Below are 23,529 nucleotides of genomic sequence, written 5' to 3' on the forward strand. Positions count from 1 at the left end.
TACTACATGATTATTCAGCTACAACATGGCAGAAAGAGTTGTCTAAATGTCTCATAATATAAAAACTGAGCATAACTTAGTTGCCAAGTTTTAACAATGATCAAAATCAATCCTAGCCCAGAGAGGTGGAAATGATAGCCAAATTTCACATAAAAAGGGATCACTCATGATTCAACGATATCAGGAATAAGGGTTAAATAATCAATAAACATAAATCACAAGCAATTTCAAGAAAAAGAAGATGGCCCAAGTGGTGAAATGGAACAAAAACGCATCATAAGCGAAACAACCAGAAGGCGTTTTCCAATCAAAACCAACAGCTGAGCCCACGAACTAACACAGAGTGACAGAACTTCGAAAGAAGAGTAATGCCATTCATTCAGACCGCATTTCTAATCCATGTTTCCAATTAACTAAGAGCATTCTGATACCCAATAATATCATAGAAAAAGAGTAAAAAAAAAAAAAGTTGCGATAAAACATCTAATTTTATCAGAAAACAGATAAAAGAGTTGCAACACAAAAAACTCTAGTAAATTCAAAAGCATAAAAAAGAACCGAAACAAAAAAACCACCCCAACGAAGCCGTTTCCGAAATGCATATTTGATTCAACGGTAAGATTTCTGGAACCTCGCACGAGCTCCACGACCACCAAACTTCTTGGGCTCACAGCGTCGGGGATCAGCGACGAGCAAAGTCCTGTCGTACCTAACAAGGATGTCCTTGATTTCCTTCTTGCTCTGCTCGTCCACGTATTTCTGATAGAAAGCGACCAAAGCCTTGGCAATACTCTGACGAATGGCATAAATCTGCGAAGTGTGACCTCCACCCTTCACTCTGATACGCATGTCGACTCCCGAGAACCTGTGTCGTCCAAGGAGGAGGATTGGCTCGTAAGCCTTGAAACGAAGGATCTCCGGCTCGACAAGTTCGATTGGGCAGCCATTGATCTTAATCAAACCCCTACCGCGCTTGCAGTAGGTCACTGCCACCGCCGTCTTTTTACGGCCGAAACACTGAACCGACTCGATCGGAGAAGCCATTTTATCCGAGTTCTGGTACTTTACCTGGTTCGCCCCCTGCTAAAAACCCTAGAGCTCTGAGAGAGAGAGTCCTGAGAGTGGGCAAAGAAAAATCGAAGCGAACTATTTATATGGGAAGACAGATTAGGGCTTTGGGACGCTACACTATTGGGCCGAAAACGCACCGTTTTTCTCTACCTCTAGTGGGCTTGGTTTTAAAATTGGGCTCAAACTTGTTAATAGTAATATGTTGGGCCGAGTTTTTGATGGCTGGGCCCGATATATCAACGGTTGAGCCCATAGTAAAACTACTTACATCCTACGCCGGAGCTACTAATTATTTTTGGTATTGATGTGAATCTACTCCTCAAAATTCAATTCAACCATAGATTCATCATTTTGATGATGTCATTTAAAGCAAGACGACTCCATTGATGAGCAACCCTATAGTCAAATTATCGAGGATATAGAAATATCTTGACATATTTATTCTATTTTCCTCCTCCAAATCAAGTCTGCTAGTGAAGACGTTGGGCCCCAAAGAGAAGGAAACAAAACATTCTTTATAGCGGTGTGAAAACCTCTTCATACCATACATGTTTTAAAAACCTTTTGGGAAACTCGGAAGGGGAAAGCCTTCCAAGTAAGCCCAAACTCTCCCTAGCATATGTGTTTTAAAAACCTTGAACGAAAACGCAAGGAAAACCCAAAAAGAACAATATCTAGTAGCAGTGGACTAGTACAATTAAGTCGTGGTCAAAGGACTAAAAGATTAAAAGTTTGGTTGTTCAAGAATTCAAATGCAAGATTCAAATTAAGAGAAGAAAATGTAGTCTAACTTAAAGACTATAACGTATAATGCATTATCACATAGTACATCATCATATCATAAAAAGTCACATCATCATCATCTAAGGTCACAACGTCATCACATCATTATATCACATAATTTCACATCATCATCATATTATAAAAGTCTACATGACACGTACAAGGGACACTAGGCATATGTCATCATACATATATTAAGTCTTTCGATCGAGCCGATAATAAGGTCACTTACTTGGTTGACCTTAGTTGGTGTTCTATCCTATTTCTGAGATTTACTTGACTTGTCCCTTGAAATTGGTATCAACCGATGTGGACGTATTCCACCATATTAGAAATATCCACCTAATTCTTTCAATAATCCTACTTCTTACCTAACTTAACTGCTTATATAAATGAGATTATATGTTTGTCATAATATCATATTCACTGGATACCACCGACTTAATTAACTGCTTAATTTAATTTATTTAATCAAACCATTTAAAGAAAAGTTGTCCATTTTTTATTTTGTTGAAAATAGGTGTGGGCGCCGATTTTTTTGGCGAGGTCTTTTTTTTTTTCTTTATTGGTTAATTTTGTTGTAATAATAATAATAATACTTTTACTAAACGTGGGAAGTGGTGGAGGAAGTTGGCCTAAACTGTTTGAGTTAGTTGGAGAGTACACTTTTTGAAACAACCTTTTAATCTAAGGTCGTTAGTGTATAGATATCATGAACATTGAATGTGGAAACTTTTATCTTAAAATAGAGTCATGGACTTATATTTTCGAAAAACATCTTTAAAACAACACAACAAAGAACTAAATAAAATAAATGAACAACAGCAGTTATGCAATAAATGAAGGTGTGTGTACCAAACTTTCACCTTAAAACCCTAGGAGGTGTGTGAACCAAAGGACAAATAAAATAAATGAACTATAAAGGGTGTGCAAGCCAACTAGTTGGTCCATACTTCCACGTGTGGACTTTGTAGAACAGAAAATACACTATCTAATTAGCCCGCTTAACATAGTCGCCTAAGGAATATAGACTTATATGATATCTCATTCATGAAATTGTATGTGTTTACATTTAACTTCAATAGTCGTGTATGTGTTTGCATTTAATTCTAATAGTGAGGTTCCTTACTAAGTATTTCTTAAAATACTAGCCAGCCACATGTTACTTCTACTTCAATTAAAGACAAGACATTCTTGTACGGCTAATAACGATATCACAACTTGAGACTACGACACATGTGTAGGGTAGTCACATCTATTTTCTTAGACTTAGACTAGAATATAATATTTTTAATTTAAACATTTATTTATTTTATTTAGTTTTTTGTTATGTCGTTTTAAAGATGTTTTTGAACACGTAAATCAATTGGACGCATATGATAAGACGTAATGAACTATCTACGCAATCGTATTCAACCTTTCGATTTTTTGTTCTCTTTAAAATGACAACAAAATTAGCTCCTACAGAACTTGTGGATGAGAATCGTTCTCGATGATGCTAATCATAGTGATTTGGATTCTCAACATCATTTGACAGGAGAAATATAATATTTGTGCAATGACCTAACCTCACTTGCTAACCGATATGGTATTATTGACCCTTTCCCTTCAAGTTTATGCATCAAGTTTTCACACATTTGTAAAAAATGTTTAGTTCTCCTCTCTAATCGAAGTGGATCTCACAATTTACCCCTTCGATGTCCAGTGTCCGTGTTGACACTCGTTCTCCTCCCAATCGATTAAAGGATCGTCCCTAAACGGGAAGTATTGATTAAATAAAATAAAAAATAAAATAAAAGAAAGATGAGAAATAAAAGAGGTCCACGGGTCCTCTCTGGAGCATCGTCGCCTTAACGTTCCTCCTCTGACGTTGACCTCTGGAACGCCATTTTCATGGAACGTCCACCTTCAACAAGCTCTTCTCTCTATCTGATAAAGTTGATTTTCCACTAAACTTGATTCAAATCGCCTCTTCCAATTCCGTTTCGATCTCTATTTGATTTTCCCCCAAAAATGACGAGTTCCTCCAAGCTCGAAAGCGACCAGCCACTTACGCCGGCCGGCCGCCTCTTTCTCCGTCCTGAAATCAACCAGATTATCCACTGCGTCATCGGACTTCGGAACTCAATCGACGTCGATTCCATCAAATCTCAAATCGCCGATTCCGTAATGATCCAGCACCCTAGGTTTTCGAGCCTCCTAGTTCGCGATCCGAACGGCGTTGAATACTGGCGGAGGACTTCAATAGAAGTCGACCGCCACGTCATCGTCGTTTCCGATCCTGTATCGGACGACGGAGCAAGCAACGAGAACGCGGTCAACGATTATTTGGCTGATTTATCGACTTCTTCGACGATGGATATCAATAAGCCTCTTTGGGAGATTCATTTACTTTTGGCGCACAATTGCGTTATTTTCCGAATCCATCACGCGCTCGGCGATGGAATCTCGTTGATGTCGCTGTTTTTGACATGTTGCCGGCGAGCCGACGATCCGGACGCGCTGCCGACGATCGTTTCGGATTCGAAGACGGCGAGGAAAGCGAGGCAGAAGAGGTGGGCGGAGGAATTACCGAAGATGCTTCTGGCGTTGTTGATGACGGTGTGGTTTAGCTTCTTGTTTGTGGGAGAGTTTATATTGAGGGCGCTTTGGGTTTCTGACCGGAAAACGCCGATCTCCGGTGGCGATGGGGTGGAGCTATGGCCGAGGAAAGTAGCGACGGCCAAGTTCGCGGTGGAGGATATGAAAGCGGTTAAGAACGCTGTTTCTAACGCTGTAAGTCAAAATTAATTGAAATTTGTCATTAAGCGTTTATTTATTTATTTATTTTTAATTTCTGTTTGTTATTTTCTGTTTCAAAGAATTTTAACCATTTATTTTCGGGTGGTTTAAATTAAATCTTTTATTTATTTTTTTATATTTATAGCGAGTTTTTTTATTTATTTTTAATTTTTTTTTTGGCTCTCATTTCATTGGATTTTTGCCTTTTTTTCTTCTTTTTTGGTATTTGATTTTATGGTATGTTGAATATAACTTTTTTATTTCCGATTAAAAAATATTTTTTTAAGGAAAAAAATTAATTTTTATGATTAATTTAATAAAATTATATTACATCTTTAAAATGCTCGCTTAAAAAATATATTCTTACTATTAATTTTAATTATAAAAAATGTTTATTGTTTTTAGAAAATGCATGAATATTTTTTAGAAATATATTAATTATAAATGTAATTTTAAACTTTTTAAAAATTTAAAATCCATACATATTTATTTTAGTTTAGCAAATATTTTGATTATTTATAAGCAGTATATATCAATGTCCTTTATCTTTTAATAATAATGGAAATAAAATTGACATAAGAAAATAGTATTTATTTTTTCCCAAAAATGGAAAATAATAATTATAATAATTATAAAGGAAAGTGATAGCCAACCAACCCAGATTAATAATATTTATAACTAAATTAATTTTTCTTAAAATATAATATATTCTAAAAAGTTCGAGAAACTAAATTAAAATAAATTTAAGATTTATTATTAAATTGCAAAACTAGCCCTTATTAATATTGAAGTTGTGGTTGCAGACGATAAATGACGTTCTTTTTAGCGTGATAGGGGCAGGCTTATCCCGATACTTGGAGCACAGGCAACCCAACAGTAATTTCTTTGTCCCTCCTCCGAAAACTCTAAATCTATCCTAAACTATAGAGATATGTACTTGTTTTCTTAAAGTTAGAGGCTCAAATTCTCATACTTTCATTGGAATCTGAATTAAAATGATTAATTGTCGAACATGTTGGACCTTCTATGGGTAGGTTTGAAAGAAGGACTTCAGTTAACGGGGGTAGCCATGATTAATCTTAGAGAACAACCAGGGTTGCAGGTTATGTCGGTTATTCCTTTGAACTTGTTCGATGATTTTTTCGTTCATGTTCGTTAACTCTTCATGATGTAAATGGTGTAGGATTTAGCTGATATGATGAAGGGAAATAATGGATCTCGATGGGGAAACAAGCTAGGGATCCTTCTCCTTCCTGTATACTATCATAAGAAAATGTCCGACCCTCTTCAATATATGAAGAGAACAAAGAAGATGATTGACCGTAAGAAACGTAGTCTTGAATCATATTTTTCATATGGAATTGGTAAGTTTGTAATGTCGTGGTTGGGAGCAAAGGTAAGCATTTCATGTTTGAAATACTAAACCAACGCTCATTTTGATTCAAATAAATTAGTTTCCTTTCATTAATGTTTCCAACACATTTTGATTGCAGGTAGCTTGCATCCTTAATTATAGGATTATGTGCAACACAAGTTTCACAATCTCAAACGTAATTGGTCCAAAAGAAGAGATTAGTGTTGGAGGCAATCCCATTACATATATTAGAGCTACTTCAACAAGCTTGCCTCATGTACTTCCTCCACATGTTCTTGTAAGTTTATTTATCATAATTAACGACAACGATTAATAACGGTTTGATGCAGGCAATAACGATGCATATGATGAGCTACGCTGGAAGAGCTGATATGCAAATTCTTGTGGCTAAAGATATCATTCATGACCCGGAATTTCTTGCTAAGTGCTTTGAGAATGCTTTGTTTGAAATGAAAATGGCTGCCACGACGCTTAATGTAAAATAGCATCAAAAGTTATTTTTACAAGTTCTTACGCATGCCAAAATTCTTTCATAGGGTTATAAAAATGGGACGGATTAAACCCATTTTCAATCTTATGGCCATATTTCATAAACTTCATATTTATCTCTTTTATCTTCATAAACATTTTTTTTTAGAAGGGTGGAAATTTCTTCTTAATAGAAGCATTTTAAAACCATGAAGTTAATGACGATACATAACCAGTCAAAATTAACAATATCTGGTAGCGATGGGTTTGGACGGTTACAAATGATATCAGAGCCAGACACTGAGGTGTGTCAATGAGGATGTTGGTCCCCCAAGGGAGGTGGATTTGTGAGAACCCTTATCGATTCCAATAACATATGCGTTTTAAAATCGTGAGACTGAAAGCGATACGTGACAGATCAAAGCGGACAATATCTACCAGCTTGAATTGATCAATATCTTGCACGTTCCAACTTCAAAATCTTTGTGACCTCAAAGATATTCTAATATTTGAAATCTATACGTCATTCAAAGAGTTTTTACTCTTTATGTAGCATATTATGAATTTGAAATTTCAAATACAAAATTATATTTAAAATATTAAAAAGATGTAAATATAATATTTTTGAAATTACATAGTGTTTACTCTATCCCTCTTAATTACAAAAACATTTACTTAAAATATTTCATAATTGATGTAATAGGCTTAAATATTCATAATAAAAAGAATTAAATAATAAATCGAAAAACAAATAACGTGAAATTTTAAATAAAATAATCTAGTCTAAAAGCTATCTTAAGTAAAATATGTAATCACATACGATACATAAATGAGACCTATCTTTTAAAAATATAACACAACCTTAAGCTCTTTCGAGTTCCAAGCAGGATTGGGTGTATGGTACTTCTCCACACAGAGCACAAATACGTGCACATGGACCCACCAGACAGGCTAGTATATGTACTCCATGGGTCTGACTTAATCGGACTTAATGTATTACACATCATTGGACGTAGCAAAGAAGGAAAGACTCGTATGATATCATGTAAATATCGAACATACACGTCTGTACTAACATAACATAATGGGAAAGTATTTCGATGCACATGACATACATACATACATGAGGTCTCATATTTTTCACTCATAACCTAACATTTATTTAATTTCCTCTCTCCTTTCTACACATACACATGGTAAACATCAAGTAAATCCATCACATAACTTTACTTGTAGGACATAACATTCCACACATGACATTTCAGTTCATTCGTAATATAGTGCAACGGATTTAACCTGTATACATCACATACATCACATGACCATACAAAGAACATATAAGCCACACATAATATAAGTATTACACTTTTAATATAGTACATGTAGGAACCACGGGGCATGCAACATCATATGTCAATCAATTAACTATCTCTAATAGTAAGGTTACTAACTTGGTTGGTCTTGGCCGAAATCACTAACAATTTGGTGGTCGTCTCGAAACTATATTACGAACACCTAATTCTCACCTATAACAATTCATATGACTTAGTATTGAGAGGATATTTTGGAGATATATTAGTTAGAATATATCTGAGATATTTAGGGAGTTGTTAGTATAAATTTGATTAATTGTATATTTTATTTATTTACAAGATTTAGTTAGATATATTATTTTTTTCTATTTTTAGGTATTAGTTAATAGTTTGTATCTATTTAAACGTGGTAAACCTGAATGAAGATCATACACTTTTCCAGTTCTATTTTCTATTTCTATTTCTTAACACTTAGGTAGGGCCTAATAATAACTTAACCATTAATTCCAATATAAATAGGAGTCTTACTGACACTTAAATAAAGCCAAAATGGCTCGAGGAGGATTAGAAACCTAGAATTTGTATACTGAGCCGTCTAAGCCAAGAAGCCGAGCCGGAGCAAGCTGTCGCGCGAGTTGAATCCTAGCTGCTTATAAATCATGGCTGAGTTAGGGCACGCGTTGGTCATGTGCACGGGTCATAATCGGGTCGGGTGTGGGTGTCGGATCGTCGCACGGGTCAGCCTTCCCACTTGTGTTTGGGCTTGGGCTGCTAGTGACAATGCTAGGCGATGGCGTGGGCTACGGACCATCTGGGTAATTGAAAAAGGTTGGGCCATTGGGCTGAGACATCTGGATTGGAGATTGCAAGCGGGTCGAGATCTGAACCCAGATCCGAGACGTTCCTTCTTCCTCACCCGAAATCGCAGAGAGCGAAACCCTAGATTATTCTCGTTTGATTCCGACGAGATCTCTGGTGATTCCAATGTCATTTCTTCACATTTCCACTGCAGTTCGTCCTCTGGAGGTTTGTACAACAATTAGGGCAATTTACGTGTTGACCCAGGTCAGTACGTTTCCCGTGGACCTTGCACTCCAAAATCGTGAGCGATCAAAGATTTAGACCAGTGTACTCCTAGAGATTGGTTTTTCTAAGGAGCTAACCTCGGACATCCTGGAAACGAGAGATGAAATTTAAACCGTATCAATGCCCTAGAGACTTGGAAAACCAGTACGACAATTCTAGAGAAAAATAAAGGTACCCTATAGGCCGATAACAGTCTGTGTTTGTAGAGCTTCCACCTCCTTTTCTGCTGTGATACGGTATCATCGAGCTAGGCGTGAGGCCAATTAGGGATGTGTGACCTGACAGTGAGTTTGGTTAGATTACCTTGCGCAATGGATTCATCTTGTGAAATGACGTCGATCATGCAGATAGTCAACAGAGCTAGCACAGACAGAGGGTAGCATCCCTGACCTTGGGCGACTACACGGACTGTGGGATGGTTCGCTACATCCTCCTCCGCCATAGTGTGAGCTGCTCCTAGCTCCGAAAAGCGAGGCAGCCCCTAATCGGAAGTATCCCATGGATGACAAGAAGAAAATTCAAATAAGAGAAGCAATTGCCAACGTAAAAAGATTAGTCTCAACTAAATCATAATTTGAAGACTCTTTTTGTCCGACTTTTTCTTTGTTTGGCGAAAGGAGTTTTCATGACAAAGAAGTATTAAGAAGAAAGAGGACGAGAAAAATCCAGCAATGAAATTGAAGCTGCTTTACCGAGTTTATTATTCAAGTTCGAGAATAAATAAGTGGAGTAAGAAGAGTAAATAACTTTTAACCTAGTTGTAAAAACTAATATTTTTTATCATAAACAATAACTAATTTAATATATAAATATGTACAAATGACCCGGGCTTGAATTCGAAGTTTCCCTAGGATTGGTAAAGCGAAATAGTGTAATGACCCAAAATTTTCTACTTAATTTAAGGTCGTTAGTGTATCCATATCATAAACAATGAATATGGAAATACTTCATTTAAACTTTTATAAAACATAACTTGAAAATAATACGACTTCATAAAATATAACACTTCAGCTTAAAACGCTGTCATAGACTTGCGCGTTTGAAAACACTTTTAAAAATCATACAATAAAAGACTAAATAAACCAAATAAACGTTTAAATAAAAAATATCATATTCTAGCCTAAGTCTAAGAAAATAATACGACTACCTTATGCATGTGTCATGGTCTCAAGTTGCGATGTCGTCGTCGGCCGTACAGGAATATCTTGCCTTAACCTAAAATAGAGGTAGCACGTGACTTTAGTATTTTAAGAAATGATCCGTAAGTGACCCCACTATTGGGGGTTAAATGCAATAACATTTGAATGCAAGGATGGGACTTATCATATTAGTTTATTTTTCGTATGACACTATTCTAATGGAAGCTTGGATATGTACCATATACTCTACACATAGCCCATATGTGCGGGTCTGAGCTCATCAGACAGTTTGCACACTGCTGGACCTCTTTTTTTGTTGGACGAGCCTTCTCTGGTAGCTCTCTTTCTGCCAACACCCATTAGAATTAGTAACCGTCAGGGCAGTATTATGTAAAACATAATGATACCTCGCTTGCCTAGTAGATGTACGCGTCCGTACCCTCATGATGGAATAGGGATATCCCCCAATGCATGAGCGCACATAATGCATGAGATCCCAACATTTTTTTGTTTTCATTATCATTTAATAGAACCCCGCTAGCATTCTGTACATATCATATCGTTTTTTATATCTTGTTTCAAATATCGTTCATCATTCATATCATATCGTTTCTCATTATTCGATTCTCATATCATACATAATTCTAACGGGGTTATATTTCATGTCATTTATCGTGATTTCATGTCATTCATATCATGTTGTATACATACAATTTAAGAGGCATAATGATATGAATCAAGAGACATCAATCATACAATATGCTTAAATGAAGATGTGAAGAAAATATTGTTGAAATTATCCAAAGATATTTCAATTCATGGCACGTTGAAGAACAATGAAGTTTCATGTTATAAATTTTGGGTAGATTACAATTTGAGTTATTGTATTTCATTAATGTATTTTAAGACCTTTTTAGTTACTTGTGCTCTTTTTTAGCTAATAGCTAAGTTTCTTTGCAATTCTATGTAGTTTAGGTTGCATGCAGAATCATTCAAGCTCGGCATGATCAGTCTTGCTTGTGGAGTGATTCGAATCTTAAACAAGTGTTTTTGCGTTGAGATATTTGATTAATAAGAATCATTCAAGTTAGACATGATCGATCTCACTTGTGGAGTGATTCGAATCTCAAACAATGTTCTTGCCTTGAGATATTCTGATATGAACCACGACCAAGAAATTTCCATGCCTCAAGGTCGAAGTCGAAGAAAATTCTCAGTTTTATTTATTTATTTAATGTAATATTTTTTTATAATTATTTTTATTTTTGGACTATTACAAACGAGTCACCGTAGCCCAATAAATACTCTACCTCGAGCCATCAACATTATACTCTCCCGGATATTAAAATAGATTTCACGAAAAACCATTTTAGTATATACCCGACCCGATTTTTGAAGACCTAAAAGCTTGTGAATAAGTATAAAACCATTTATAGTTGACATAGAATTGAATTGAATTGACTTGAATAGGATTTAGGTATTAATTGACTTTCTTTGGTGACTGCTGACAGCGACGTCGTTTAGGAAGGAAAAAATAAAGGAAGGCATGGCGTGGTTTGACAAACCGACCTTACCTGAAATTAAATAAGACCATGAGGGGTAAAAGGGTAATAAAAGTCTTTGTTACGAGGGCAAGATTGGAATAAAGCGACATTTACCTCTTCGAGGTTCTTCTTCTCCTCCTCCCGTTCTGAGGTCTCTCTGCGGATTACGGGGAAGAAGTACGTCATCGGCTCCAACGACATTTCAGCTGCTTGACTTTGGCGACTCGCGGTGGACATTCGGGTCCTGGTTTACACGGTTACGTAGCAATGGTGATTGCGCCGGCTGCCGCGCCTTCGATCGATGGAGATGCTGCTCATGATGCGGCCTCTGTTGATGCAGTTCAAGCATCGGTGTCAGGGAACGAAGCGAACTTGTCCACGGCTTTTCCTGGACCCAAGTATGACGACGATGAAGAGGAAGACGACGTCTGCCGGATCTGTAGGAACCCTAAAGATGCGGATAACCCGCTAAGTTATCCCTGCGCTTGCAGCGGCAGTATCAAGTTTGTTCACCAGGACTGTCTCCTTCAATGGCTAAGTCACAGCAACGCCCGTCAGTGCGAGGTTCATTTAGTTCTTTAATTAAGCAGCGTTTCTTGGGCGATGTTTAGGGACCTTTTTGTATTGTATTTGTGGAGAAACTATTGGAATTTCTTGTTTACATAGGGGCATTGGAGATGCACTAGCAATTAACCGAACCAACATGGAAATGATTTAGGCCCATTAAAATTCTTGTTTGGGAAGGGGAATTGGAGATGCACTAGCAATTAACCAAACCCTGCATGGATATGATATAGGCCCATGGAAACCTTACTCGAGTCCCTAAAGAAAGTTATTTCATTGTGGGTGTGAGAGATTTCTGAACTGGTGCAATTTTATGACAGTTCGTTGAAATGTTTAGAAAGGAATTCCTTCTGTGTCTGGATGGATATATATTTTTTAGTTCTCCCAAAAGATTAAAAAAATTTGTGCCCTTTTTCTAGTTCATTTTCTGGGGAAATATGTTCGTAATATTCTCTTCACTTGGGAGTTCTGAAATGAAGAAGACATTTGGAACTTTGGTTGTTAATGTCTTGTGATGGTGTGGTGTGTAGAACTGCTAGGGTACATGAGATGTATGATTCTGTAAGTACTCATGTTCCTTAAGGGGTCACCTGACTTTTAAGTCAAAATTATTTGTTGTTTGCATCTTTAGTATGAACATCAAGAATCATATCAATGGTTGTTCTTGGTTTATATATTCCAAGAAGAAATTTGATAATTGCCTTTGTCATGCCAATTTACATATATTTTCACGTGTGGCAGGTTTGCAAACATGCATTTTCCTTCTCCCCTGTTTATGCCGAGAATGCTCCATCAAGGCTTCCTTTTCAGGAATTTATTTTTGGAATAGCAATGAAAGCTTGCCATGTCCTGCAATTCTTTTTACGCCTCAGTTTTGTGCTCTCTGTTTGGCTCCTCATCATACCTTTCGTTACATTTTGGATATGGCGGTTGACTTTCGTGAGGAGTTTTGGGGAAGCCCAGAGATTATTCTTGAGTCATTTGTCTGCTACTGTTGTTCTTACTGATTGTCTTCATGGCTTCCTGCTTTCTGCTAGCATTGTATTTATATTTCTTGGAGCTACCTCCTTGAGAGATTACTTCAGACATTTACGGGAGCTTGGAGGTCAGGATGGTGAGCGAGAAGATGATGCAGATAGAAATGGTGCTCGTGCTTTCAGAAGACCTCCTGGACAAGCTAATAGAAATTTTGCTGGTGATGCAATTGGTGAAGATGCTGGTGGAGCCCCGGTACTTGGTGGGGCGGGTCAAATGATTAGGAGGAATGCAGAAAATGTTGCTGCTCGGTTGGAAATGCAGGCTGCTCGTCTTGAGGCTCATGTTGAACAGATGTTTGATGTGGAAGATGCTGATGGTGCGGAAGATGTTCCCTTTGATGAGCTGGTTGGCATGCAGGGGCCTGTGTTTCATTTAGTTGAAAATGCATTCACAGTTGAGTGTGCTGCATATCCTTTTTTAGATAATTGTTACAATGAAAGTTTACCGTTTAAATATTGTTTCATGTGTATATTTGTTCTTGAGTCATGTAAACTGCATGCATATAAATGGGCTTTTTGAGATGATATCTTGGCCTCCTTCATTCACCATGCTGTTGCTGGTATAACTTAAAATATCATTCAATTTTCATATTTTTCCATTGAATAAAGAATTAAGCATTACCTTGTAGTAATGTCTAATTGGTTCCAATGTTTTGCAGGTTTTGGCCAGCAATATGATATTTCTTGGTGTTGTTATCTTTGTGCCCTTTACGCTAGGTCGGATCATACTTCATTATGTATCATGGATTTTCTCTTCAGCCAGTGGTCCAGTTTTCTCAACAATGATGCCACTTACAGAGTCAGCTCTCTCCTTGGTCAATATTACATTGAAAAATGCATTGACAGCTGTTGCAAACTTGACATCAGATGGTAAAGAAAGTGGTCTACTTGATCAGGTTGCAGAAATGTTTAAAGTCAACTCCAGTACACTAAACAATGGCACAAACAACATAACTGCTCCACTGTCGGTGGATGTTTTGAAAGGGTTAGCTACTGCATCGAGGCTTTCTGATGTTACAACTCTTGCTGTAGGCTACGTATTTATATTTTCGCTAGTTTTCTTCTATCTTGGCACTGTTGCTTTGATTCGATACACACGGGGCGAGCCTTTGACAATGGGGAGGTTGTATGGCATTACATCTGTAGCCGAGGCCATCCCTTCTCTCCTTAGGCAGTTCATGGCTGCGATGAGGCATTTGATGACAATGGTTAAGGTTGCTTTCCTTCTGGTCATAGAACTTGGGGTATTCCCCTTGATGTGTGGCTGGTGGCTTGACGTTTGTACTGTAAAGATGTTTGGCAAGTCAATGGCTCAGCGTGTTCAGTTCTTTTCCGTTTCTCCTCTAGCAAGCTCATTGGTTCACTGGGCTGTTGGCATTGTGTATATGCTACAAATAAGTATATTTGTCAGCCTTCTTCGTGGGGTAGATATCCTGACTAATTTTGGTTAAATTTGTTTATCAATGATAGTTATGCCAGTTACTCATGTGTTGTCAACAATTTTATAGGTTTTGCGCAGTGGAGTTTTGTACTTCCTTCGCGATCCTGCAGATCCGAACTATAATCCTTTCCGAGATCTAATTGATGATCCTATGCACAAGCATGCTCGCCGTGTTCTACTATCTGTTGCAGTGTATGGGAGTTTAATTGTAATGCTGGTATTTTTACCTGTCAAACTTGCTATGAGGATGGTGCCCTCCATTTTTCCTCTTGATATATCGTAAGATTTCATAATACTCAAGCAGCGCTTATTTGTGATTGCTGCAGCCTAACTTTGAACTTGGAATTCTTTGGCAATGTTTTTATTTTCTTGACCATTTTTGTGGCAGAGTATCGGACCCCTTCACAGAGATTCCAGCTGACATGCTTCTCTTTCAAATCTGCATTCCTTTTGCTATAGAACATTTTAAATTGAGAACAACAATCAAATCCCTTCTCCGCTGCTGGTTTACTGTAGTTGGTTGGGCCCTTGGATTGACAGATTATTTACTTCCCAGAACTGAAGAAAATGTTGGCCAGGAAAATGGGAATGGAGAGCCTGGGTTGCAAGATCTGCAAGTGATACATCATCTAGGTGGTCCGGATCAGGCTCTGGTGGCTCATGCTGCAGCTAACGAGCCGAACCAAGTCGGTCCTGCATCTGGGAACTTGACTAATGAGGAGTACGATAATGAAGAGCAGTCTGATTCAGAGTAAGTTCCAATTCTTTCCTCCAAGCATGAACATCATTATTGTAGGAGAGTTGGGCACTGCAACTGCAGTCTTTTTCCTCTTTCTCATTTGTTTGGCATGAACTTCTCTTTTCTACTTAAAAACCTCGGTGAAGCCATTGTCAATTTTTAATTTACATCTTTTGAATAATTTCTCTGGGGTTGGGTTTTGTATGCTGTTTTGCCAATTTAGTATATTATCTCATCATATGGGCTAATTCAGGCATGCTTCAACTTCTAATCTTTATTTACTTCAACTTTAGGAGGTATAGCTTTGCTCTCCGCATTGTCCTTTTGTTGGTTGTGGCATGGATGACTCTTCTTCTCTTCAACTCAGCACTGATAGTGGTACCAACTTCACTTGGACGGGCGCTCTTCAATGCTATTCCGCTTCTTCCCATCACACATGGTATCAAGTGTAATGGTGCGACTACTACAGAAATCATTTTCCACTATGTTTTTTCCTTGTAATCTGTCGGCAAATGCTAATTTGTTGAATATTTATTCTTTCCCACAGATATGTATGCTTTTGTGATCGGGAGCTACGTTATCTGGACAGTCATAGCTGGTGCTAGATATACCATTGAATATGTCAGAGCAAGGAGAGTGACAGTTTTGTTGAGCCAGATATGGAAATGGTTTGCCATTGTCGTCAAGAGTTCTGCACTACTATCAATATGGGTAAGAATGGCTGTAAAAAATGGATCTGAAAAAGAGGGAAACCTTACTTTCATATCAGTTTTGGGGGATTTCTTGATTCCATGATCTGACATATAGTTTTGATTTTCAGATCTTTCTCATTCCAGTTCTGATTGGCTTGTTATTTGAGCTTCTGGTCATTGTGCCTATGCGAGTTCCAGTGGATGAAAACCCAGTTTTCCTCTTGTACCAAGACTGGGCATTGGGCTTAATTTTTCTTAAGATCTGGACGAGACTGGTGAGCGGGAATCAAAATCTGTAACCTACAATTCCACTTTCCTTGTGTGTTTGATATCAAAACTTATTATAAAGATCTACCTTCATTTGAGCAGGTAATGTTAGATCATATGATACCACTGGTGGATGACAGTTGGAGAGTAAAGTTCGAACGAGTAAGAGAAGATGGCTTCTCGAGGCTTCAAGGACTCTGGGTTTTGCGGGAAATAGTCGTGCCAATTATAATGAAGCTACTGACAGCACTATGCGTACCTTACGTTCTAGCTAGAGGAGTATTTCCTGTGTTCGGGTACCCACTGATCGTCAACTCGGCTGTTTATCGGTTTGCTTGGATTGGATGCCTTTGTGTTAGCATGTTGTATTTCTGTGCTAAGAGATTTCATGTTTGGTTCTCCAACCTTCATAACTCCATTCGCGACGATCGTTATCTCATCGGCCGTCGACTCCATAACTTCGGTGAAGAAACTAGAGAAAAGGCGAGCGATGCAGCAGGGACTTCATCATCTAAGATGCAAAATGCTGGCCTTGCAGTGGGCGGTGAAGGATTGCGGCTGAGACGTGTTGGTAACTGAAATGATATGTATATTTATTTCAATGATTGGCCGTGGTAGATGGTTTTGAGGCCCCGAAGTGGGGTATAGTCAGTTTTTTGATATGTGCATATGCTGTCTGTTTAACATCGTAGCTAGAAGGTGAATGAATGGAAATGTATGGATCTTATGTCTATAAAGTTTCAAATACAGGGCACTTGTGAAGCTCGTGTAAGCAGTCTATATATATATATATTGCAGGTTGAGACTAAATGAGTAAAAGGTAGGGAGATAAGCGGTCTCTTTCTATCCATTTTCCTATTCATTAGAAAGATTGGCAGTGATTGGTGATTGCATCATTTTATGGTTGAAGGAGAAAAAAATTAGAGAGAAATATGTTACAATTTATTATTTGTACTTCAAATTTTGTAACAACAAAATTTAGTGAGATGGGAAAGAATGATAGAAAATCAACCGAATGAAGTTGAGTAGAAAAACTTTTTAATAACAGTTGCTTGTACCAATTAAGATATTTTTTTTTAATTAGAAGTGAGGAGTTGACCTCCACGTTTTTTATTATTTTGGCTAATTCGACTCGAGTCCTTAAGTCCTCCAATACAGTTTTTCGTTAGTTAAATAAATTTTAAATAAATTTTAGAATCTTGTCACAATCACACTTTTGATATTTTAGAATTCACAATATCACTTTCGGTAGCTGCAGACTTGCAATTAAGCAACACTCAATCTCTAACAAGAAGTGAATCAAGTCAATTCATTCTTGCGTCTCCTACCGTCAAGCAACTATGCTTGAGCCTCTAACCTTAGTTCAAGAAGAAAGTTCTAAGAAACGGAGACAGAGAGATTTTGAAAGAAAGTTTTAAAAAATGAGAGGTTTTGAAAGAGAGTTTTCAAAAATATGAGATTGAAATTGATGTTACATGTGATGGAACAAAAAGGCAACAACAATAGGGAGGGAATCTAAATTATTTATGCATAATTGATTTTTTTTAAAAAACATAGAAATCATAAAGAGAGAATTTAGACATTCAATAGAATTCATAAAAGGTAAGCTTTCAAGAAGCATTAGAAGTGTTAATGATAGCAAAATGCATCATAACAAAACTTAGAATAGGTTCCCACAAACATCGCCAGAAGTAGAAATCACTCGGTTCGAACGCAAGTAGTTGATAAACTTTAAGGTATCAAACAAAATAGAAGCATCAAGTAAAAAGGATCATGAAAAGCAGGCGGGGGGGCAGAGCGGGCAGCAGGCAGCAGGCAGCAGGCAGATTAGGAATCAAGGTTGTCACTCAGGGACAGTGAAGCCAATTGATCAGCTGCTGCATTGCCTGTCTGCTGACCCACAGTTCTCAAAACCTCCATAGCCTCTGCCACCTTGGCTTTCAGAGCCTCTGGCGACTCGAGCAAGTGCAGAACCTCAGTTTGGTCCATTTCCAGTAGCATTCCGGTTACCTTTGCTGCATTATCAAGCTCTAGCTGTTCCACGAGTGGATACAGATTTTCCCCCAGCATCTGAAACAACCATACAAGTTATATGAATATCAGCAGGCTTGGAATCATTTCCTAGTTTCTATGTTCATGCATTTTGCAGTGTGAGTAAACGCAAAGCCAAATAAATAACCACACGGATAAATTAGTAGCATTGTAAACTCTACCATTCGTTGATGGTCTGGAGCTGCGTTTGCGAGGGCAGAAGCCAAAGCACCAACAGGAATTGGTTGAGGGTGAACAGTATCCCGTGGGGGCATACCACCCATCTCATATGGAACAGAGAACATACCTCCAGCAACTCCAGGCATGGGAAGATCAGGCATTCCACGTCCAGGAGGATAACGGTACACACGTCCTCGTGGGAGCATCTTTCGGATAAACAAACATATGCCATTAGTGTCTCAACTAGAAATATCAATCATAGTCATGGGTAAACAAACAAGAAGGCATAAAAAACAATAGAAACCTGCTGCTGCATCATTGGACCGGGCTGCTGGGTTTGCTGAATGGCACCAGCACGTCTGCCACCAGATCTTTGCCCTTGCTGGCCCGGCTGAACCATTGGTACAAAGAAATTTGGCATGGGACCTCCACCAGGCCTCATTCCAGGCATGAGTTGCTGCTGATAACCAAAGCCAGGCTGCAAGAATTCATAGTATGGTTTAAATGCAGTCACAATTTACAACCCCTTCCATGAAGAACAAGAGATGTCGAAAAGAAAGAAATCATTTTATATGCAAACCACAACGATCCAGGTTACTTTTTCCAAAGAGAAAAAGAAAGAAGTTACCTGCGAGGACATAATAGCAGGCGGAGCTTGTCCATAGAATATTTGTTGTCCGATACCTGGAGCACCTGGAGGATACATTGGCATGCCACGAGGTGCAACTGAAGATGCCATTGCCATTGGCTGCAATTGGGAAAACTGTGCCTGAGATGCACATATATAAAGTACAGTCAATGTCAAACAAAAGAGGAAGTGGATAAACAAATATTAGCAGACATTTTAATATTGGAAAACGAGACATTTTAATATTGGAAAACGAGAAAGAACGGTAGCATCCACACTTCAAAACATAATAATTAGTACAAACATACCTGCAACCTCGCTCTTCTATCTTCCTTCCTCTGCGCGAGTGCAACATACAGAGGTTTGCTCACAATTATTCTTCCATTCATCTCTCCAAGCTATCAGGTGACAGAAATAGATAATAAAAATCTTGAAGCTAATTAACCGTAATACGACAGTCAGCCGAATAACAAGCATCATCTAAACAATATTCTTGTGCACAATAATGTAACTCACAGCTCTAGCAGCTTCTTCAGGAGTTGAGAATGCAACAAATCCAGAACCTCTGCTCATTCCGTTAGGGTCTCGCATAACCTACAGGCATGTAAAGTATTAAATCATCTGTTAATACTCAACTGGAGAGTGTAAGATTACAAAACATATATAGTCCTTACAACCTTGTATGAGGTAATGGTTCCAAACGCAGAGAATAACTCCTTCAGTTTATCATCGTCAATGCTATCATCTAAATTCTTAACATATAGGTTTGTACCTTGATACTTGTCAGCAGCTTCTTTTACACTCTGCTCAAACCGATTTTTCAATTCAACTTCCCTTTCAGATTTCTTCTGGGCTTTTCCAACATACCACTCTTTCCCATCAACCTTCTTTCCATTAAGTGCTTCAACAGACATCGCAGCATCGTCTGCATTCTCAAAGTTTACAAAGCCAAAGCATTTGGATTTTCCATCCCCATCCCTCATCACCACAACACTGGTTATTGGTCCAAACTCCTCAAACATATTCTGTAAATCTTCATCAGATGTAGTTTCCGACAGATTCTTAACAAAAACATTATTAAACTTTGTTTTCTCACTGACACTTTCTCGTTCTTGCTTGCGAACGAAAGGTCCCACAAACACCTGCTTGTCATTTAGCAGCATTCCATTCAACTTCTCTATGGCTTTTAAGGCAGCTTCCTCCTTATCAAATTGCACAAAACCAAAGCCTTTAGACTGCCCGGATGCATCTGTAGCAACCTTGCAGGATAAAATGCTTCCAAATGCAGAAAATGTATCATGCAACGCTTTGTGATCAATTGCCTTGTCCAAATTCTATCGTTTAAGAGCAGCATTAAGTCAAAACATCCAGCAATCAAGCCACTGAGACAAGGAAAACAAAGCTCTTGCTACAAAAGTACTTACCTTGATAAAAATATTTCCAGACCCACTTTTCCGCATGCTAGGGTCACGATGCGAAAACATAACCCTTATAGGATTTCCATTCAAAGGGGTGAAGTTTAGCGCATCTAATGCCCTTGTTGCTGTCATGAAGTCCGGGAAAAAGATATAATCAAACATAATTAACAAAATCAAGCAAAAGTTGATGACATGATAGCATTGATCAAACCACAAACAGGAAAACTTATATTCCTTCTGCAACCAGCATTCCCATCAACATATCACAATAACTTGAGAACGGCTCAAATTAAAATTCGCGGAGAGGTGAAGAAAACAAAAAGATAAAAGAACAAAATGATCAGCCATCGATTTCTTAATAACTACAAGAATTCTACAGCATCAAGAATATAAAATGAAAAATCAACACCAACAGACACAATATTCTGGAGCTGTTTCCTCATATGTGAATGAAATTAAGACATCAACCAAGCCAACAAAAACAAATATGCATAGTTTTTCCAAAAATGAAGCAATAAGATGTCCTAATTCCTAGAATGTGAAGGGGACTGCACAAAAAAAACTCAATGATAACAGAAAAAACTCCAACAAAGACCCAATATAGCGACATGTATATCTCGAGGACCTAAAATGAACAAAAGGCAGGCATAGACTAACCATCCACAGGGCTGCTGTAATTGACATAGCCATAACCAAGCGATCGGCGGGTCGTCAAATCCCTGCAAACCCTAACAGAAACAACCTGCCCCACCTGATTAAAAAGATCATAGAGCTGCGAATCGGTGACATTCACGTCAAGATCTCCAACATACAACGACGTCGTGGCATGCTGTCCATTGGCCACTGGATCGGTACCGGGAACTTGAGGTGGAGATGGAACCTGAGCCATTCTGAGAAAATTCGGTGTCGTTTGGATGCTTTTCTGTTTTCAAGTTTTTAAAATTTTTTTGATCTTTGACTCGCTTCCCTCTCCTCTATTATTCAGAATCGGAAAATAAAAGGACGGCGGAGGATAATCCTACAGGACAACGAAATGAAATGGATAGTAAGAACGACGACGACGAAGAACAAGAATGGTGTGTGTGTGTGTGTTTTTTTACGAATTTGGGTAGAAAACCTAACAACAAAAGTTTTGTTTTTTTTGGGGGTTTGTTGTGCAGGCGAAATAATAGTGGAGGAGAGGGAAGGATAAAGAAGGGATAGATGGTCGGAGTCCGAGATCCGACGGCGGAGATGAAGACGGAGGAGATTGTTTCAGAGGGATGAATTGGAGGGCAGCTGAAACTGCACTGAAGAAAGAAAGAGGGTTTTCCATGGTTGTGGGACTTATATATGTCGGTTGGATTTGGGTAAAAACCCTAAATCGGACATCAGATTCCAGCGTGGATAATGACGGTTTTATTTATTATTTTTATTTTATTTTATTTTATTTTATTTTCAATGGATGAGAGGCTTTAAATGTAAATTCCTTTTTTGATAAGGTAGTTCCTTCTTTCGCTTTTTCTTTTATTACAAATTTTGAGCCTCAGACCCATGTCCGAACCAAGTAGGTTTGGAACCGTCAAGCAGGCCGCAGCAACCCAGATCCATCTCCAGTCGGCCCATGGATGTCGCAGCCTAGCCCTCTTCGTCGCGGGTCGATCCAGCAAGTGTCTGGCCCACGAGCGCGTCCTTTGGCCCATTAGGCGCTCAACCCATGACCCGCGTCGCCCAACCCAGCAGCCTCACAACCCGCGTGCTGGACCCGACGGTACCCCGACCCAAACGTGACCCGCGTGATACGTGTTTGTACTCGTACGACTGACCCGACCCGACGTTGTGACCCACGTCCCTTCCTAATCTATTCCACTGCTTTGACTCCTTTATTAATTACAGGTTTAATTGTGAAACTTAGATAAATTAAATCGTTTAATGTGTTCTAATCCAACCATTTAAGTTTTTTTTGACAACCGGTTGTATTATACATGATGACGTATGCCCCATGCCCTATGGCCCAAATAGTCCATATGCATGTGCACGGGGACGATGATAGAGAGCTAGGGATTATGAGGGTGACTTGATCTTAATCCGAGTGAATTATGAACTTCTATTTACGAGGGTTTGTCATTTGATTTGCCTAAGTGAAAATAATTTTTCTAACTAATTCAACATGGCTACCATTTTAGAAATCTGAGCCGATAAGGAGCTTGAAATATAATCTTAGAGTATGGAATTAGTTTGAGTTTCGATAAATAGAGATGCCCATTTAAAGTATTAGGTTAGGGCACCACGAAAAATGAGACGAGAGTAGGAATGTGTAGGAAAACATGACGGTAAATTATAATGGATTAAATATATATTAAAATATTTTATAATATTAGACGAACGTGTAGGAATGTGTTTCTTTCCCTGTCAATATGAATCAAATTAAAAGTATGTCTAAAATCATAAGAATCAAATTGATCTTTTAGACCAATTTGAATAAAATATTTGGACTTTAAATTTTTAATTTTGACTAATGAAAAAGAAAATTCTCCCCTTCTAGAGTTCTCTATTTAGTTTGTTTGCTTTTTTCTTATTTATTAATTTTCATATTATATGACAGCGATCGCACGTTTAGATTCAATCGAAATTGAATTAAAATAGTCTAATAGATTCGAAGTTATTTATATCAATTAAATTTTTTATATATATCAAATTTCAAAATAAATAAATATAATATAATATCATAACTATTATTTTTTTAAAAAAAATTATCTAAATTATTTTAAAAAAGCATGAGATATATTTTGTTTTAAAGACGAATTAATTAATTAGTTGGAATGATTTTTCTTCTCATAAAAATCAAGGGAGAGAAGCGTGTGGGCCAAAACTCCGTAACGCGCGCGTGAGAAGTCAAACAACAACTGCTACAGACGACGACGTGGCATAATCCAGATCGTTGATTCCGTTTTCAAACGGTCCCCACCATTCCCCCCCCCCCCCCCCCCCCC

General features: G+C 38.0%; 4 protein-coding genes across 4 annotated transcripts; 2 read left to right on the forward strand and 2 right to left on the reverse strand.

Moving 5' to 3' along the window:
- Positions 1–349: 349 nt before the first annotated feature.
- On the reverse strand, positions 350–1,127 carry LOC111486193 (40S ribosomal protein S16-like). The gene has a single exon (XM_023133232.1). It carries the CDS (start codon positions 1,042–1,044, stop codon positions 610–612), a length of 435 nt encoding a protein of 144 aa, XP_022989000.1. The 5' UTR covers positions 1,045–1,127; the 3' UTR covers positions 350–609.
- Positions 1,128–3,664: 2,537 nt separating this feature from the next.
- Positions 3,665–6,604, forward strand: LOC111486010 (O-acyltransferase WSD1-like). The gene is made up of 6 exons (XM_023132998.1): positions 3,665–4,629; positions 5,439–5,511; positions 5,670–5,737; positions 5,819–6,031; positions 6,129–6,266; positions 6,340–6,604. The coding sequence occupies exons 1-6, from the start codon at positions 3,868–3,870 to the stop codon at positions 6,493–6,495; spliced, it is 1,410 nt and encodes a 469-aa protein (XP_022988766.1). The 5' UTR covers positions 3,665–3,867; the 3' UTR covers positions 6,496–6,604.
- Positions 6,605–11,827: 5,223 nt separating this feature from the next.
- LOC111485928 (probable E3 ubiquitin ligase SUD1) lies at positions 11,828–17,062 on the forward strand. Its single transcript, XM_023132900.1, has 9 exons — positions 11,828–12,124; positions 12,866–13,555; positions 13,821–14,585; positions 14,670–14,881; positions 14,991–15,353; positions 15,635–15,795; positions 15,889–16,052; positions 16,162–16,308; positions 16,403–17,062. Exons 1-9 carry the CDS (start codon positions 11,828–11,830, stop codon positions 16,877–16,879), a joined length of 3,276 nt encoding a protein of 1,091 aa, XP_022988668.1. The 3' UTR covers positions 16,880–17,062.
- An 834-nt stretch (positions 17,063–17,896) lies between these two features.
- On the reverse strand, positions 17,897–21,866 carry LOC111485963 (polyadenylate-binding protein 2). The gene is made up of 9 exons (XM_023132940.1): positions 21,215–21,866; positions 20,564–20,682; positions 19,817–20,473; positions 19,656–19,733; positions 19,448–19,537; positions 19,140–19,280; positions 18,816–18,989; positions 18,514–18,717; positions 17,897–18,370 (listed from the first exon to the last, which is right to left on the reverse strand). The coding sequence occupies exons 1-9, from the start codon at positions 21,444–21,446 to the stop codon at positions 18,128–18,130; spliced, it is 1,938 nt and encodes a 645-aa protein (XP_022988708.1). The 5' UTR covers positions 21,447–21,866; the 3' UTR covers positions 17,897–18,127.
- Positions 21,867–23,529: the final 1,663 nt, after the last annotated feature.

Source organism: Cucurbita maxima, unplaced genomic scaffold, assembly GCF_002738345.1.
Source record: "Cucurbita maxima cultivar Rimu unplaced genomic scaffold, Cmax_1.0 Cma_Scf00011, whole genome shotgun sequence".
Lineage (NCBI taxonomy): Eukaryota > Viridiplantae > Streptophyta > Magnoliopsida > Cucurbitales > Cucurbitaceae > Cucurbita > Cucurbita maxima.